The sequence below is a fragment of the Manihot esculenta genome, chromosome 10 (genome assembly GCF_001659605.2).
Source record: "Manihot esculenta cultivar AM560-2 chromosome 10, M.esculenta_v8, whole genome shotgun sequence".
NCBI lineage: Eukaryota > Viridiplantae > Streptophyta > Magnoliopsida > Malpighiales > Euphorbiaceae > Manihot > Manihot esculenta.
Genome location: NC_035170.2, coordinates 5139192 through 5158477, shown reverse-complemented (window position 1 = coordinate 5158477; position 19286 = coordinate 5139192). Strand labels below are relative to the sequence as shown.

General features: G+C 30.8%; 1 protein-coding gene across 1 annotated transcript; it reads left to right on the top strand.

Moving 5' to 3' along the window:
• Positions 1-8074: 8074 nt before the first annotated feature.
• On the top strand, positions 8075-15262 carry LOC110625199 (protein ENHANCED DISEASE RESISTANCE 2). Its single transcript, XM_021770775.2, has 21 exons — positions 8075-8253; positions 9340-9414; positions 9525-9578; positions 9661-9726; positions 9811-9872; positions 10539-10663; positions 10734-10780; positions 10860-10960; positions 11644-11739; positions 11814-11878; positions 11983-12054; positions 12454-12600; positions 12710-13014; positions 13139-13205; positions 13300-13475; positions 13607-13708; positions 13817-13867; positions 14068-14211; positions 14330-14425; positions 14672-14773; positions 14879-15262. The coding sequence occupies exons 1-21, from the start codon at positions 8101-8103 to the stop codon at positions 14963-14965; spliced, it is 2193 nt and encodes a 730-aa protein (XP_021626467.1). The 5' UTR covers positions 8075-8100; the 3' UTR covers positions 14966-15262.
• Positions 15263-19286: the final 4024 nt, after the last annotated feature.

The window sequence follows — 19286 nt, the reverse complement described above, 5'->3', positions numbered from 1 at the left end:
TTTTATAATTATATTTTAATTTTATACTCACAATTCAATTTATCATATAATATTATTTAAATAATATACTTAATTATAAATAATTATATAAAAAAATTTTATAATTATACTTTAATTCTAAAAATATCTAATTTTCACAATTTAATTTATTATGTAATATTACTAATGATATTAAAGAACTTATTATAATAGTTTATATTAATTATTTGTGATTTGTAATTTTAATTACAGTTATCTTTATTTTAATTATTTAATAGTATTAATTTTTTAAAATAATTTATTGAATATTTACACACAAATATTAGTTTAATTTTATATTTTATATTATTTATTTATATTTTAATATTTTTTATAAACATATATACCATATAAAATTAAATTATAATTATAAAATTTTTTATAAATATAATAAACATTATATACCTAATTATTGTTAATATACATTTATAATTATTATCATCTTTAAGTGCTTAGTTGTCAAAAATTAAAATTTTCATTTAATTAAAGTTTTCATTTCATTTTCTTTATGACTTAGTTTTAATTTTATAATAAAAAAATTAAATTAATATTATAATTATATAATAAATAATTTTAATATATTACTTAATTAGCTTGTTAATGAATATATTCTTAATTTTACTTAATAAACCTATTTAATGAACTATTTCACGAGCTTACTTAACGTGCCAGCTCATAAGTCTAATTAACGAGCTGATTCTGCTTGCAAGTCTATTTATAGAGTCTATTCATTACAAAGCTTAATGAGCTAAATACTATTTAATCAAACTCTGCTTTTTTAGGTGACGAGTTTCAAAATTGAATTCGAGCCCGGTTTGTTTAACAAACAAGTTGAGCTTGATTGAGTTATTATGGAGCCAAGCCGAGTCTCTAACAACTTATGAATAACTTGATTCGTTTATACTCCCAAGTATAGCACAAAAAGACATTGTTTTCCTCAATTCTCAATCTCAAATAAAAAATTTAGTCTCCAAACTCAAAGTTTTGGAGATTAACATCACACAAATCTTATCAACAAACATGTAAATTTTAATAATTATCAAATCTCATTATAAATTGTATTAATCTCCAAATTTTTTTAAGAGATCGCTCATATAGATTTATCAGGACCTGTCCCTGCGGTTGATCCAAAGTTGCATGAAATCTGGACCTATTCTAATAAGGTATGTAGGCATACAATTATCAATACACTTTCTAACGATCTCTTTGATAACTACTGTTCCTACAAGGAAGCCAAGGAAATATGTGATTCAATGAAATATGAGATTCAATGAATCTGAAATATACTGCTGAGGATGTTGGCTACAAGAGCAAATCTTGTACAAGAAAATGCGCACAAATCAAATAATAGGTACGAAAATAAGAAATCGGATTACAAACTTAAGTTTAATAGTACCATCTTTAAAAAGAAAGGATATTATCTTGTATGTGGTAAGCCGGGTCATGATGCACCCCAGTACAGGAAAAGAGCGATAAATGACAATTCTCCTAAACCAAAAGTGAATTTAGTTGAAGGAGATGACATTATTGCTGCGGTCATTTCTCAAACTTTTTTTGTAGCTAATGTGCTAGAATAGATAATAGATTTTGGTGCTATTAGATATATCTGTACAAACAGAAATGCGTTTACCTCCTACTTTACAGAAGGAGAAGAACATGCATATTTTGATGATTCTAGAACTGCAAATGTCCTTAGTAAAGAGAAAGTTCTTCTCAAACTCACATCTGATAAGACCTTGGCACTTAATGAGATACTTCATGTACCTAACATGAGAGCTAATTTAATTTCTGTAGCTCTATTGGGAAAGGATGGGATTAAGGTATCCTTTGGGTCAGACAAAATTATACTGACTAAAAATGATATTTTTATTGGAAAATATTATTGTAATCAGAGACTCTTTGTTCTCAATATTTCTGAAATAACAAATGGAAATGCATCTTCTTGTGCTTTCTTGCTTGATTCTTTTGATTTATGGCATGCTAGATTAGGACATGTTAGTGCTTCTTATATTAAAAAAAAAACAATATCTTAGTATAATATCTGACACTGGTAATACATGTTTAAATAAATGTGAGATTTGTTTAAAATCTAAGTCAATAAAAAAATCATGTTTAACTACATATAGAGAATCTAAATTGCTTAGTCTAATACACACATACTTAGGGGATTTAAAACAAACTATGACTAGAGGTGGTAAAAAATATTATGTAACTTTTATTGATGACTATTCTAGATATACTAAAGTATATTTGCTTAGAAATAAAGATGAAGCATTTGATATATTTCAATTGTATAAAGCTGGAGTAGAAAATCAATTAAATAGGAAAATAAAAAAAAATAGATCAGATAGAGGTGGAGAATATATCTTATTTAATGGCTTTTGTGAAAAAGAAGGAATAATTCATGAATTTATTCCACCCTATTCACCTGAATCTAATGGAGTAGCAGAAAGAAAAAATGAAATATTAAAAGAAATGATGAATGCTTTATTAATAAGTTATTTCTCACCTAATAACTTTTGGGGGAAGCTTTACTATTGCTTGTCATCTACAAAATAGGATACTTGGAAAGGTTATACACCTAACTTAAAATATTTAAAAGTGTGGGGGTGTCTTGCTAAAATAATTCTTCCTGATCCTAAAAAATGAAAAATAGGTTCAAAAACTTCTGATTGCATGCTTATAAGTTATGCTGAAACTTATAAACTCAAGTTTATGAGTTTGCTTTAGCTTCTATACATAAACTTGTTTTAGCATCCTGAGTCAAAATTTCTTCTATTAGAGTATTAATTGTTTTAGCTTCTATACATAAACTTGTTATTCATCAAATGGATGTTAAAACAGTTTTAAATGGAGACTTGAAAGAATAAATTTATATGGTTCAACCTAATGGTTGTATTATCTGATAAGCCTTTCAATCTTTGTAGAATCGACAATATATGGTTTTGTCCCTACTGCTTGACTTGTTCGAGTTAAGTTTAGTAGACCATCTAATTTTCTTTTCATTTTTCCTATCCACATGAGTATATGAGTTATTCAATGGAGTATAATTTATATATTTACCTCAGTCATCCTTGCCCCAAGACACCAAGTAACTTCTCCTTTCATTTTTGTGGCTTCGCCTTTCTAACTTTTGGGTCTTATTTAGGCTTGCCTTTTCGTCTTCTCTCAAAGCATGCACTTCTTCATCCATACATATGTATTTATAGGCTTTGTCCATTAGCTGCTGATAGGTGACCGACAGGTTTTTTATAAGAGAATTCATGAACTTTATATTTCTAGCTCCTTTCTTAAGTGCTTCGCAAGCTATTTTATGATTCAGATCTTCCACATATATAGCTTCAAAATTGAATTATGAAATAAAACTTCTCAAAAACTCCCTCTCACCCTATCGAATCTTCTAGAGGTCCAAGGAGAGTTTCTTTGATATGCATGTAATAAATTTAGATTTGAAAGGTACATTAATCTGGGTACAGTTCCTCATCGAATCTAGATTCAAGTTTGGTACCATTTCTAGGCTAGACCTGTTAGAGTAGATGAAAAGACTAAACATAGAACAAAATCATAGACGTCTTGTAAATGCATCTTTATTCTAAGGATGGCTAAATGGCTTCTTAAATTTGAGGTACCATTGTACTTGTCCAGGCTTGGCAACTTAAACTTCGAGGAAAATGTCTCCACCGGAATTTCATCAGACAAGGGCGAGGCATCCCCTAACTCGAAATCATCTTTCTACTCTTTTTGAAACCCCTAGACAATACTTATCAATTTCCAATTTATGCTTCTTGGAGCTTCATCTGAGAACTTCTCCTCTTTTACCTTGCCCTTTCTTTTGGAGTTTGCATTTCTAGGCCTTGTAATTTGGTGGGCTACTTCTCCCTAGTCCTGAGCATTCCCTGAGAGAGCTTGTCTCTTGTCTTGGCAATTCTTAGGAAGCCTCTTCCCACGCTTTATATCGCTCAAGGGTGGCCTGCAACCTTCAAATGTACTGCACCATTTATTTGTTGTTTAAGGTATTAAGGTCCATCTCAATTGACACGGGAGGAGTGTTCTGTCCACTTTTCAGGGTGGTAAAAATAATAGCTTCCCTGTTTGTAGGGAACTTAGTAATTTCTCATGAGCCATCAACCATTAGAAATAAGGAGTTTAAGCAAAATATAAAGGAAAAAGAATGTTCAACAAGCCAGATTTTCCAAATGAGTAAGAGAAGTCTTTGGATCCTGGCAATTGAACCAAACGTCTAAAATACTCTGTATATGAGTTGACAATCTGTAAGAATGTAGTTTGAGGTGGCCGGTGCCTATGAGACAACCAATCTAACACTCAAGTCAATATATGTTTAAATAGGGCGAGTTATCTAATAAATGTAAATAACTTAATTGAGTTTTAAGAATTGCGTACCTTAAATTCTGTGTCTTTGTTGTCTTTGTAAGGAAAGTTAGTTAGTTGTTTTCCTAAAAATTTAAAATCTACTTGTTAGTGGATAAAGAATCTCACATTCGTAGGGATCTTGACAGTTTGCATCGTAATAAAAGAAACGGGCCCACCTAACATGAGATGAGTCTTACAGTTTCAGATTACTGAAAATGAGTATCATGAGTGGATGGTCCAATGAGAAACCACCCACGAATACCGAATCATACTTCAATTTTAAATAATTTAAATTAAAATTTTAAGATTTATTATAATTTTAATTATGAACTATAATCAATTTTAACTCAAATTTTATATTTCCCGCCCATCATCCTACATGACTTTTTTTATTATTTAAATAATTATATTTTGGTGTATTGCGTATGAATTCACATTAATATACTAATATTTTTTAATTTATTGTAGAAAATAATTTAAATATTTTTATAAATTCATGTTTATATCTTGATTTTTTAATTTTGTATAATAAAAATATAGTTATTAAACGTGAATTTATGAAAATATTTATATTATTTAATTTAATGAATTAAAAAAATTGAGATATAAATGTTTTTCTAGTATAAATCCATAACAAAATATAAAAATCAAAATATTAATAATAACAAAGTTGTACTATATAATATATTACCTTTTATTTTTATTTTTATTATTTAAAAAAAGATAAACATATATTAATTATTAAATATTAATTACTCTGTTTCTTAATTTTATTATTAAATTTATATTAATTACTCTATTTCTTAATTTTAGTTATTATATTTTGAAAAAACTCAACAATTATAAATTTAAAACTGAAAGAACAACTAATAAATTTTATTATTTAGTTTTTATATTAAAATAAATATTTTCAAAATAAATTTTATTATTTAGCATTTTTCTTGGGAAAACTCTATATTAGATTTCAAGTAACAATATTTAGATATTGTTTGGTAACTTATAAAAATTAATTTATAGATGCTCGGTGCTTAGAAGTTATTTGAAACTTTAAAGTAATTATGTGTTTAATTTAAATACTTATAAGTAATTGAAAAATAATTAATATATTTTATAATAAATATTGTATAAATACATTTTATTATTAAAATTACTAAAAGTGATATGAAATAATAGAATAAATTATATTTTAATTTTTGAGTTATAATGTAAATAACGGATCAGTTTCTATATTTTTAAAATCGAACACTTAAAATCTTTTATAATCAATCCGTCCAGATTGGAGGTCATTCCATTTATAATTCTAAAAATCAATCGGTCAAAAAGAAAATAAACATTTAAAATATCCAAAATATTCTAAAAACACTTCAATCCTCATCGGTATAAGTGATATATTTTATATTATGTAAATTACACCTTAATTTTTAAATTTTAGTATAATTAACAGATCAGTTTTTATATTTTTAAAATTGAATCTTTAACTCCCTTTGTATTCAATTCGTTTAAAATTACAGTTTTTTCATCCATCAGAGACATTATACCTATTTAAGACATTATACCTATTTAAAAGTTATTTTGTACTATTTAAAAATAGCTGATATTATAAGTATTTTTTAAAAGTTTTATAATTATCAAATATTAAAGTATTTTAATGAATAAAAATGGAAGGATAAAAAGTATTAAAAATTATTTGAATGAGATAATCTGAACAAAAGTTAATAGGAATTTAAGTGTTATTTTAAATAAAAAATAAATGATCAAATGTTTAAATTTTAATAGATAAAAAGAAATGGATGGAATGCTAATGTTTTAATATTTTTAATTTATAAAGGAAATAATAAATATATTTCTACTGTTTTAATTGCAAAAAATAAATGAAAATATTAGAGTTTAGGTAAAGCGATTATAGAGGGATTAAGTGCATAATTTTAAAAATATATTAACTTGTCTATTAATTATACTAAAACTTAAAAAATAAAATATAATTTATCTATTTAAAAAGGTAATAAAGATATTATTAATTTAATGTAATTAATAAATCGATTCATATATCTTTAAAATCAAATACTTAAATCTTAATCTGTTAAATTAAAAATCATTTTATCTTTAATTTCATTAGTAAATGAATAAAAAAATATTTTAAATATCTAAAATACTCTAATAAACACTTAAATAATTTTCAATATAGATTAATAGTTTTATATTATATATACTATGCTTTGATTTTAAATTTTAATATAATTGACGGATCAATTTTTATATTCTTAAATTTTTTTATATTTAACCAGTTTAAAATTATAATTCTTTTATCTATTATAAATATTAGTTAAAATAGTATATAGTAAAATTTCTTCTGAAACTATAATTTTTTTAAAATATTTTTTATAAAAATTTATAATCTATTTAAAAATTATTCGATATTATTTTAAAAAATAAAAGTTAGTAAGCTCTTTTTAGAAATTTTAGTATTTTTTTAAATTATTTTTTTAATTCGATAATAAATCTGTCTTAAAATTATTTACACTCACTTACCTTTACACAGTTAGCTATAAAATTATTTATTTTTAAAATAAAAATTAAAGTAATAAATCTTTTAGCTTTTTATCGTTGAAAGAAAATATCGGGCTATTTGAGAGTGTTGGAGCGGATATAATGAATGGAAATTGAAATTAAAGAATAAAAAATATTAAAATTTAGTCAGTTGAGATATTATATTTAAATATTTTTTTAAATAAAAAATAAATTATTTAAATATTTAAATTATAATAAATGATCATATATTAATTATAGATAAATTTAAATTTATATTTTTAAAAATATAGAACTCGATTTATTAATTATATTAAAATTTAAAAATTTAAATATAGTTTATCCAATAATAAAAATATTTTAATTAAACAATAAAAAATAAATTATTTTTTTAAATAATAATTTTATTGAAGGACATTTTCCACTATTGAAAACCTTTAAAAATAATTACTTCCTCAAATAAAGTAATTACTTTAAAAGATCATACTTTACTTTCCCTCTGTAAACTTTCTCCTAAACATAGCTCTAGTTTTTTTTTTTTTTTTTTTTTTTTTCCATAAAAACAAGTTTTAGGAGAGAGGTGAATAAAAAATAAATTTAATTAAGTCTTTATAATTTTACCCAAAAATCAAATAAGATCAATTTAATTTTTTTTATTAAATAAATTTCTAAACTTTATTTTTAAAATTAAATAAGTTGAAGCTAAAAATATATATAAATAAATTTGGTGTCAAGGGTATTATAGTAATTTAATGTTTGATAAGCATGTCCCCTCAAAATTTAGTTATTTTTTAAAAAAAGTAATTTAGCTTTTTTTTTTTTTTTTAAAACAGAAAAACAAACAAACAAACAGAATAAGAAACAAGAAAATTTGAAGAGGTGAATTCTCTGTTTTAACATGCGTGACTGCAAATTTTGATTCTCTGATTCCCTTTGTCAGGGAAGAGAATCAGAGGATCAACATAATATGATTATATAATATTTATGTATATGCAGTCACGTAATAGCCATATAATAACATTCAGAGCATTAACATTAAATTTAGCCATCTTTCTTTGCTTATTGCATCAAAAACTTTCAGGAAAATAATAAAAAAAATTCAGCATGCAGCAGCTTTGATTTTTTTTTTTTTTTTTTTTTTGCTTTTTTAATTACAAGAAACCAAAGAAAAATATATTTGCTGAAATGGGTATGCGACCTAACAATGGCAGAATGGAAGGATGGTTGTATACTATTAGGTCCAATAGATTTGGCTTACAGTTTTCTCGCAAGAGGTATTTTATTCTTGAAGAAAACTACCTCAAATTCTACAAAACGATACCCACTTCACAAAACGAGGTAAAATTTTCCTTTTCTTGTTTGTTTTCTATTCATTTTCACGCTTTCTTGTTCTATAGTTTTGTTTTTGTTCTTATGTATATTGGATAATGGCCTTTTCTGTTTGGTTTTGTTTCGTCTTTCTGTTTGCTTTCGTATCTATTTATGTCTTTAGTTTTTTTATTCCCCTTTTTCCTTTTCTTTTTCTGGTTTGGATGAAAATAAACTGAGTTGGCCAGAAGCTATTGGATTGACCCGTGAAAATTATAAATTTTCTGGTTTCTGAATCTGGTTTCTTTGTTTTATATTTTCCTCTCCCAGGTAAAATCTGTTCCTTTGTTTAGCCATTAAGAATTTGCAATGGTCTTGGAGCTCTGTGCATGTGAATATTTGATTAATAATCTTTATTTTATTTGAATTGTGTGCTGCTGCATTAATGGGTTCTTATCCATCTGAATATTTTTATCCCATCTCTTGGTGTATCATTTATTATTATCCTTCTCAAATGGTATTGAAAGATTTCAAGGAACCTAACCATTTTACCTCGATTCTCAGATAATTTTGTCCTTATGAGAAAAGGGAAAATGAAGGCAAACACCTTTTGTTTTTTTTTAAATTGTACATTTTGGTGAGGATTTAAATGAGGTGCCTGTATTGCTGTCATAAAGTTCCCTACTCACCTCCTCATTCCGTATGATTATATATGTGTCTTGTTGAATGAATGGTGAAAAAGGATCCCTACAGCCAATCTCCACTAATTTTTGGATAAAGGTTTAGTTGTTGTTACTTCTACATTACTCGCACTTGCATCCAGATTTGCATCGTCAACAGAAACTAATGAAAAACCATAACCTTTTAGCTTTGATCCCCAGCATTAAACATATGCATATGATTAGTAAAATAGAGCATCCAAATGGTGTAATGACCTACATAAGCATCCAAGATGGTTCACCATGAAGTAAAAACCAATAAACGCTTCCCTATATTTGAGTGTGTCTAAATTGAAGTTGTTGAGTGATGAAGATTGCAGATATTTACATTGTTGGACGACCTCAAAACATTTTCCTGTCTCTGACACTGATTGCTCGCATTCTTTTTCACTTTCAGGAGCCGGTTAGAAGTGCAATAATTGACTCCTGCATTCGCATTACAGATAATGGAAGAGAAAGCATCAATAGAAAAGTACTCCTTCTGATTTAACCATTACTTTTACTTTAATAGTGATGGATCAACTCTCTGGCCTTGGCAGGGATTAGCCTTTTCTTTCATATCTAATTGTTTGCAATTTGCAGGTCTTCTTCATTTTCACACTGTACAGTACTTTAAATTACAATGATCAGCTTAAGGTATGGTAAACTCCTAGTAATTTAATGGTATTTGATTCATATGATTTTTCCATAAATAAGCTCTGAAATTATACTATTATAGTTGGGAGCAAGTAGCTCAGAAGATGCTGCAGGATGGATTCGTTCCTTGCAGAATGCTGTGTTGAAGGTGCCAAAATGTTAACTCCGAGAGTAATTCAATTTGTTATTTTTGGTTTTCTAATGATGCTCCATGCCTAATATACTTTTGTAGGAGTGCCCAAATCCCGGAAAGGACTTTGTGGCTAGTTCTAATAGGAAATGGCCTCCTCTAAGGTATGTTGGTTTCTGCCAATTACCCAAGTTTTGTGTAATCAAATATTTCTTTGTGTTTGATTTCTTTATTTGCTCATATAGGGTTTCCAATTTTACGTTCTTCTTTATATCTGTTTTTATCTTTTTTTTAAATTTACGTATATTGATAGAATCAGAAAATAGCATGCAATTATAGTTAGAAAGGTTTGTTCTCATGCTTTTGAGTTGATATCTTATAGTATGGTACCTAGAGAGAATATGTTTCTACATTTGCCTTCAAGACCGTCCTATTCAGATGCTGTTTTACTGCTTTTTCTTGAACATCTCAATATTACTTTAGCTTTATGAGGATTAAAATTTAACTCTTTGAACACAATACATTGTTATTCCCTCGAGTTTTTTTTCAATTGCCTCTGTCACTCTGCTCTACATTTTTACTTGCATAATGCCCTCAATGATGAATCATATGATAGATGCCTAAAGCTATCTGGGAATCATAATGCTTTCTGAACTGAGTGACTCCTAATTTGAAATCATGGTTGACCTGTATTCTTTTGTGTTTGGATATGTTACAAGTAATTGGAAAACACTTGAACACATTCATTTGCCATTTAAGCGTTCTCGTACGTTCTTCTTCTCTGGTGACAAGTTTTTTTCTTTTTCCTTTATGCAATTTTGTTTCAATAGACTAAGCGTCTCAAAGAGAGTGGACTGCAAGGGATTAGTAGATTTTTACTCAAGTATGCATACTGAGGCGACGACTTCAGATGTTATTGCACCCTCTCCATGGAAAATATTTGGATGCCAGAACGGTAAAGAGTTCAGCTCATTTATTTATCTTGCTTTCAAAGGCTATATGTTGCAAAATGTTTTGCTTTGCAGGACTGCGTCTTTTCAAAGAGGCAAAAGATTGGGATTCTCAAGAGAGGGTAAGTTGCATTTCATTGTGGAACTCGTTGATATTTTATAGTTAAACTAATCTTTTTTCCCTGATATTTCCCCCTTAAGCATTGGGATGAACATCCAGCAATTATGGCAGTTGGTGTGGTTGATGGGACTTCAGAGGCCATTTTCCGGACTCTTATGTCACTTGGTCCATTAAGATCAGAGTAAGATCGTTGGAATACTTCTATTTTCCTGAATTTAAATTTTGGTATCGTAAAGGAGTTAACATTACAAAAGAGTCATGGATTTGTATCCATGGAAGAAGAAAAGAAGAACCACAATCTGCAACTGCAACATTTAAGGGAAGAGATTTCCCTTCCTCCTTAATCACTCACATGATGCAAATGCCTAATTACCTATTTATTGAAGTATTAGGCACCATTTGTACAACTTCTTGATTTTTCCTTTACTTCTCTGTAAACTTTGATTCAGATATAAAGAAGTTATCCTAAGTATAAAGAAATTATCATGACAAGGATTGGTAACTTTATGAATTTCAACAAAGAATTGATTTTGCTTTTCATAGAGAACTGTCATAGAGTAGAGATTGAGAGTAAATTGTATGTATTATTCTCTAAATAAAGGTGTATATATACAAATTACAAGATCTAGATATGGAAACTAATCAATTTGCCTACAAATCATCTATAAATCAACTAGTCCTATAATCTATATAGGTTGTGTCTACACTCTAACAAGAACCTTAGTTGTTATATTAAACTAACAAGTCCTGGGCCTGGCTTTTGTATTTGGCTTGGAACAGAAAAATCATTCAAAATATTTACCAATAATGTTTTCAGAGCATGTCTATTTCATTCCAAAAACTGAAATACCAAGTTTCTTGCAGATGGGACTTTTGTTCTTACCGGGGTAGCACTGTTGAGCACCTTGATGGTCATACAGATATTATTCACAAGCAGTTGTACAGGGATTTGTTACCCAGGTCATAATAAAACCTTGTTGGAAAAATAAATTCACTCCTACAATATGTTGTTAATAACTCTTCATATTCTGCAGGGGAATGAAAAGAAGAGATCTTTTGTTGCGACGTTATTGGAGAAGAGAAGATGATGGGACATATGGTAGTATTATTATTATTACTTTTACACAAAATGTATACTATCTAATGAAGCTTTTCAGTGCCTAATCATTTGATTCTGATGGTTTAAATCTCATTAATTCACAGTGATCCTATACCATTCTGTGATTCACAAGAAGTGTCCACCACAGAAAGGCTATGTTCGAGCATGCCTTAAAAGTAATGTATGCTTTGCACTTAGAATTTAAATAATTCATTTGCTTCTTAATGCTGCCAATTGAATGCAAGTAATGGCAGAAATAGGAATTACCCTCTTTTCATTCTTGGAAATTATTGTGAATTTTGACTATGTAAGTTTCTTAGCATGTTTTGTACAAATTTGTTTGGTTTACCTTCATCGATCAACGAAACAAGTGTCAACAAATTTATAAGGTCAAACAGTTTTTATCCAGTCTGTTTTCTGGACTCTTTTTGTTGTTTGCAATTTAGTTATTTAATGTTCTCTTTATAGGTCTCTTGCCAGGGATTGGCAGTGCAAGTTGTGTCCAACATTTATCTTCCATATTATCACATTTAATATTTGGTTCCTTTTGCACCAACAATCATAAAAAATTGCAGGTGGAGGATATGTAATAACTCCTATAAGCCAAGGAAGGCGATCAATTGTGAAACATATGCTTGCAGTCAATTGGAGATCTTGGAAATTGTATATACTCCCGTCATGTGAAAAATCCATAACCATACGTATGCTTGAAAGAGTTGCAGGTACCATTTAATCAAACATTTCATTTCTGGTTCTTTACAGCTTTGCTTATTGAACATGTTGTTACATGTTCTTCATTTAAATCCTCACTACAGCCGGTACAACTTGCAGCGTTAAGGGAGCTATTCCAAGCCAAAGAAGGAAATTATACTGCCCTTTCACCTAGAGAATTGACAGGACAAGTTGTGCTTCCCCAGACTGAAAAAGCAGATGTGGAAGTAAAAGCTAAAGGTGAAGGAAAGATTGAGGAGGAACCTAATTTGGTGGAAAATGAAGCAGAAACACTTAGTGCAAGTTTAACTGCCCTGAACAGTGCCTCGGATGAATTCTATGATGTCCCTGATACCAACGAAATGATGGATTTTGACCTGGAAAATGAATGGTCTTCAGAAATGAGCCCAGAGACGCATACAGCAGTACACATTAATTCCCATTAATTTAACCTCCTGCTTTCTAAAGATAGTTGATTATCAATTATTAAACCAGATTATAATTGATGCAATCCTTCACAGATGTAATGTTGTTTACCCTGTCATGCAGAGTATGCTTCCACCGAGATTATCATCTGCTGCAGGCAAAGTGAAAAAGAAGTTGCATGACTTTGCAGGTTAGTACTCTACAGTAGCCATATTTCACATCTTTAATTTGATGAATGGATGGTTTCTGAAGAAGAAATTTTTGGAAACTTCTTTCTGTCGCAGTTCAAAAGAAGGGTTATATGGACTTACAGGAATCGACCAAGGAAGATGGTGTAATGTGCTCCTATGGAGCTACTCTTCAAAAAGATCCAAACTATACTTTACCTTGCAGTTGGGCTGCTGCTGATCCTTCTACGTTTCTGATACGTGGAAAAAATTACTTGAAGGACAATGAAAAGGTATTCATCCAATACTTGCTTTTGCAAAATGCAATTAAGAAATTGTAAATGTCAAATACTAGTGCAAGGTAAAGAGGGTAATTCCTATTTATCTCTCAACATCTTAATCTAAATCCATTTTTCTTCTTCAGGTCAAGGCAAAGGGGACTTTGATGCAAATTGTTGGAGCAGACTGGTTGAGATCGAACCGACCAGAAAGTGATCTTGGTAGCCGTCCTGATAGTATTGTTCAGGTTTAATTCCTGATATTGAAAGTTCCTTATTGATAAGCATATCAACATAGCAACCATGTACTGAAATGAAATTCTCCAATACCTTAACTTATTATTGGAATGATGCAGAGTTATGCAGTGCAAGATCGACCGGAATTCTTCTTTATTGTGAATATACAGGTGAGCTTGATGTTAAACAAATCGTCTTAATCTTTACATTACTTGTTAACATCATCTACAATCAAATTATGTACTTGTATGCAAATAGACTTTACCTCATTAGTACTGGAGTTGCCTCCAGTCCATCGAGTTCAAACCCCTGTCGGAACCAATTGTACCAAAAGATTATATATTCATGCATTATGCTCATCATGACTCAGGTTCCTGGTTCAACCATGTACACCCTGGCATTATACTACATGCTAAAAACTCCTCTGGAGGAAACACCTTTGCTACAAAAATTTGTTAATGGTGATGATGCCTATAGGAATTCAAGATTTAAGCTGATACCTTATATTTCCAAGGTCAGTAACAGCTTAAATTCTACACACCAAAGTTTCTGCCATTTGCATTCCTATATCACTCAATGGTCATGCTTTTTTTCCCCTCACATTTAGCATTGAACGTGATGTGTTTTCTCAGGGATCATGGATTGTGAAGCAGAGTGTTGGCAAGAAAGCTTGCTTGGTGGGGCAAGCATTAGAAGTACATTATTTTCGGGGGAAAAACTACCTAGAGGTGGATTACCTTATTATAATCAGAGGAATGCTAGTTGTAGACATTTTCTCAAGTGACTATCAAACGCTCTCTATCCTATTAGTTGAAAAGTATTTATTATATTAATTATTATTTTCTCTCTTTAATTAATCACTATTTATTATACTCTTCAACTAATAGGATGGAGAGAAAATAACTGCAGCTAGCATTCCTCTTATAATTATTAGATTACAAAAGTTAAAAAAATTTTAAACGTCTGTTTTTCAGCTGGAAGTGGATGTTGGATCTTCCACAGTTGCCAGGGGGGTGGTCAGCCTTGTTCTTGGGTACCTGACCAATTTGGTGATAGAAATGGCATTTTTGATACAGGTTAAACTGAAAAGCTAGCCACGAAATGTTCTGCTCTGATATAAAATTTAGCTTGCAAATTAAAAAAAGAATGAAAATTATATAGTTTCTTGCTGCTTTGTGCAGGGTGAAACTGAAGAAGAGCTCCCAGAAATCCTTCTTGGGACCTGTCGACTGAATCATCTAGACGCAACAAAATCAGTGCTAGTATGACCATGATCTTCACCTACAAATTATTTTATATATGCTCGATCTCATATGAAAATAAGTTTCATAATCATTAGATGAAATATTTACATTTAGATTTTGTACAAATCTTGATATGTATAATTAGTTTAACGATTATGAAACTCATTCTCATATGAAATTGAGTTTATATCATATGCATTTTTTGTATTCTATTTTTCATGGGAATTTGAAATAAAGCAAGGCAGAGTGAAGAAGATGCATTAGGAACCTCGTGATTCTTTGGTAGGGTAATTCATTTGTAGAATACAGATTCTTTTTTTTCCCTAATTATTATTATTATTATTATTTCATTTATGGTGGTATAGATATATTTTAAATCTTGTTTTTTTACGGAAAATAACTTATTTTTTAAAATTATTTTTTATATAAAATATTTTTTATTATTAAAATCACTATTTTTATTTATTTTAAAATATCGTTGATTACATTTTTAAATTATATAAAATATACTTTAATTTAAATAAAATTGTGGGGTAACAAATATAATTATTATGTAACATGTGGTCTATAATGAAATATCCCTCTAAAGAGAAGCTAGATTTTAAATCGGCAAGCGATGTCATGTCCCCACGCTGTATCATCTTGGTGAGACACCCACGTGGCACGTGGCTTCCATTCAAATGACCATTATTTTTTTTAATTAAAAAAATATTATTATTTTATTTTCCAACTGAAAGATTTCCACTTTCCATGTTCTTATTATTTTAATCAATCATGTTTTTATTTATTTATTATTTTTTATAAAAAATATCTCACATCAAACCATCGCTTTCACTGTCTTCCTTCAGCGTTTAATCAATTATTATTCTTAATTTATAAAATCTCAGTTGGGTTCCGTTACTAATTTTTAATAAATATAATTAATTTAACCTTTAATTTTATAAAATATAATTATTAAAATTTTAAATTTTGCATATAATTTAATTTTAAAATTTAAAACACATATAATTCAAGTCGTGCCTTATAAACTAAAATTATATAATTCATCAAATTATACATTCAGCCTGATTTATAAAATTATTCTTCACATATTCAAATCAGGTAATTGAGATTTTATATTGTTTAATTTGAGTTGAAACTCTAATTAATAAAAATAAAAACTCTCTTCTCTTATTAATAAAATTTTAATTTACTGAAAAACTACTATAAAATTATTTAATTAAACATATTTAATGTTTCAAATCCAAGATGAGTTTAGAATTATCAGTTTTGGTAAATTTAGTCTTAATTTAATTATTATCTCTCCTCTTGTCTTTTTTAGTGTGTGTCTACCACCCTATATTTTAATTTAACTGTCTGATTTAACTATCACATTCGTACAAATAGTCTACTCGTAAATATGAGATTTTGATTCTCGTGGAATAGCTATTTAATTCCTTTTTACCCTTTTGAAACACTATCTCTATTGTTGTGGGTTTTGTTCTCATATGGATGTTGGTGATTGCTTGGGCCTAATTATCTTTGGGCTCCTCCAAGTCCTTTCCAGCCCACAGAACCAAATCTTAATTGGTCCACATTCCATTTTATGCGACATGTTATGGGCCTACGTTATATTAACCTAGGCGTTTTCGGTATGAATTTTTGTATGCCTAGCGGTTCAAGACTCATTAATCATTAAGTGCCCTTTTGCTTCCTTACTAATTATTTCGTGATTAGAAATAATTAGTGAGGAAGTAAATTTTTGACATTCCATTTAATTTTTCCAACTCGAGAAAGGAACTCTAATAGGTGTCATTTCTCTCGTCTTCTCCTAATTTTGAATTTCGCTTTTCACATGTTGTGTAACGACCCGAAAATCGGACCGCTACCGGCGCTAGGATCCGGGTCGACTTAAGGCCGCCGGGACCCGTAGCAAGCCAAACATACATCCTGTGAACCTGCTTAATCCCATACATGATCAACAACAAATATAAAAAAAATTAAAACTTTTCTTTCATTCATTTTCTCATACACCAAACTCAACCTGTGCATGCACTGAACATAGCCATAATCATAAACTTAACCCCTCTGTGGGATCTCATCAATGCCTCCAATGGGTGGCATAACATGTGTTGAGTTGGCTAAACATAGACATCAATAAACATTAAGATCATGTATCAAAAGGGATTACAATATCCATAGGGTCAAGCACAACTTCTAAACCTCAATCTCATAATCAATATATACATGACATAACTATTCATAACTTTTACATCATCTTACAATTTATCATATCCACTTTCTAACTATTACAATTACAAGACTTTACTCTTCTTGACTTCTCTGTCTAGCCCGTACCTGCAATCCTGGGGGATTAGGGAAAAGGGGTGAGCTACTAGAGCCCAGTGAGCAGAATAATAAAACATTTGAAACATATAATAACATGAAATGCATCACATCACAGCTAATCACATCAAGGATGAATTTGTCACCAATAGTCCTCTACATGTTCCAACTGTGCCAGGGGCGTAGAATGGGCCTCACTGGTCTTTCTCTTACATAATCATAACATAGCATGACATAACATTCCATAATGCCAGGGGCGTAGAATGGGCCTCACTAGTCTTTCTCTTACATAGTGCCAGGGGCGTAGAATGGGCCTCACTGGTCTTTCGTACCGTATCATCATCATATCATAACATACGAGGATTAAAGGATCATTCAACATTCATCCACATCATCAACATATTATGCAATGCAACATATTCGTGATTTCTAATGCAAACAACCTAAATATCTCATGGCATTCATGATGCGTGAATCATGCTAAAACGGGTTTATTATTTAAAAGCATAAGAGTTATTCTACTCACCTCTAGCTGAAGCTCTACTGACTCAAAAGCAGCTGAACTCACTGTTGGGGTCCTCGGTTCCTCGGGTCCGAATCTACACAGGTGGACTCAAATGAGGGACCAACCAAACATGAACATAACTCTAAACTACTCCCCAAAAACCCCCTGAAACATCATGAAACAATCATGCAAAACATGTAAAGGAAGGCTGGACAGGGCACTTTCGGCGGCAGGTTCGACGGCCGAAAGTCCCTCCAGAGCCGAAAGTCAGGCAGGTTCGGCGGCACCTTCGGCGGCCGAAACTCCCAGACAGAGGCGAAACTCATGCATGTTCGGTGGCACTTTCGGCGGCCGAAACTCCCAGACAGAGACGAAAGTCTCCTTTCGGGGGCAAGCTTCGGCAGCTGAAGGCTGCCTCCACAAGAGGGTTCGGCGGCCGAAAGTCCCTTCGGCTGCCGAACCTGGTTTCTCCCGAAGGGCAGAAACTTGGTTCTAACATGCACAAATGCCTCAAACTCATGCCATTATGCATTTAGCTCAACCAAAACATGCATACAAGCTCCTAGGGGTCTCAAACTACCTTAAACCCCAACTACAACACATCAAGCAACACAAATCCAACATACATTACTCAAAACATAACATAAACTCAAAAACCTAACTATAAGCTAAACATGCATTCTACCCCAAAGATCTTCATAAAACTAACTTTAAACATGCAATGAGCTTAAGATCGGCTCTTACCTCTTGAAGATCGAGAGAGAGACAACCTAAAACTCGGAGGTGGGAGAGAGTGGGTTCTTGAACCTCCAAGCTCCAAAACTTTGCTCAAAAGCTCAAATCTTCAAAACAAAGTTAAAACAGATGAAAATCTTGAAAGATCTAGAGGAAAAACATCAAAGATTGGTGAGGGACGGCGGAGAGCTCACCTTGGCCGAAAATGGGGAAAAAGCTCGCCCGTTTTCGACTAAGGGACCCTTTTATAGTGGCTAGTCAAGCCACGTTCGGGGGCCGAACGTGCCTCCGCATGCATGCCATGTTCGGCGGCCGAACTTGAGGTTCGGCGGCCGAACCTGGGCTTCCCTCACTCATGCCTTCGGGGGCCTAAAGCACACCCGAAATGCATGCATGTTCGGCGGCCGAACTTTGAGTTTCGGCGGCCGAACCTGAGCTTTCCTCCAAGGGTGTTTTTATTCAAAAACTCATTTCCTCATTACTTAAAACCATGAAAAACATTAAAACATTTTATGAAAACATGGCTTTACCCTTCTAGAAGTCTCCGACATCCGAGATTCCACCGGACGGTAGGAATTCCGATACCGGAGTCTAGCCGGGTATTACATGTTGCTTTCGTTTCTGTTTCGTCTATGCTATTATGCCTTTCCCTCCTCTGTAATCTCGACTCTCTAGTTAAAGGTAACTCATTGCTCTTCTCATAGCTCCTACTAAAATTTTGACAGTGGATGATTTGGTCTCTTCTGTCACTCTGTCTTTCTTTCTCCAACATCTTCTCTG

What these genes read in the sequence shown, in the direction of transcription:
- LOC110625199 (XM_021770775.2), top strand. Translation starts at nt 8,101, where the DNA reads ATGGGTATGCGACCTAACAATGGCAGAATGGAAGGATGGTTGTATACT. An exon ending in AATATTTGGATGCCAGAACG is followed by an intron (nt 10,664 to 10,733) that starts GTAAAGAGTTCA and finishes TTTGCTTTGCAG; the next exon opens with GACTGCGTCTTTTCAAAGAG. An exon ending in ATTGGGATTCTCAAGAGAGG is followed by an intron (nt 10,781 to 10,859) that starts GTAAGTTGCATT and finishes TTCCCCCTTAAG; the next exon opens with CATTGGGATGAACATCCAGC.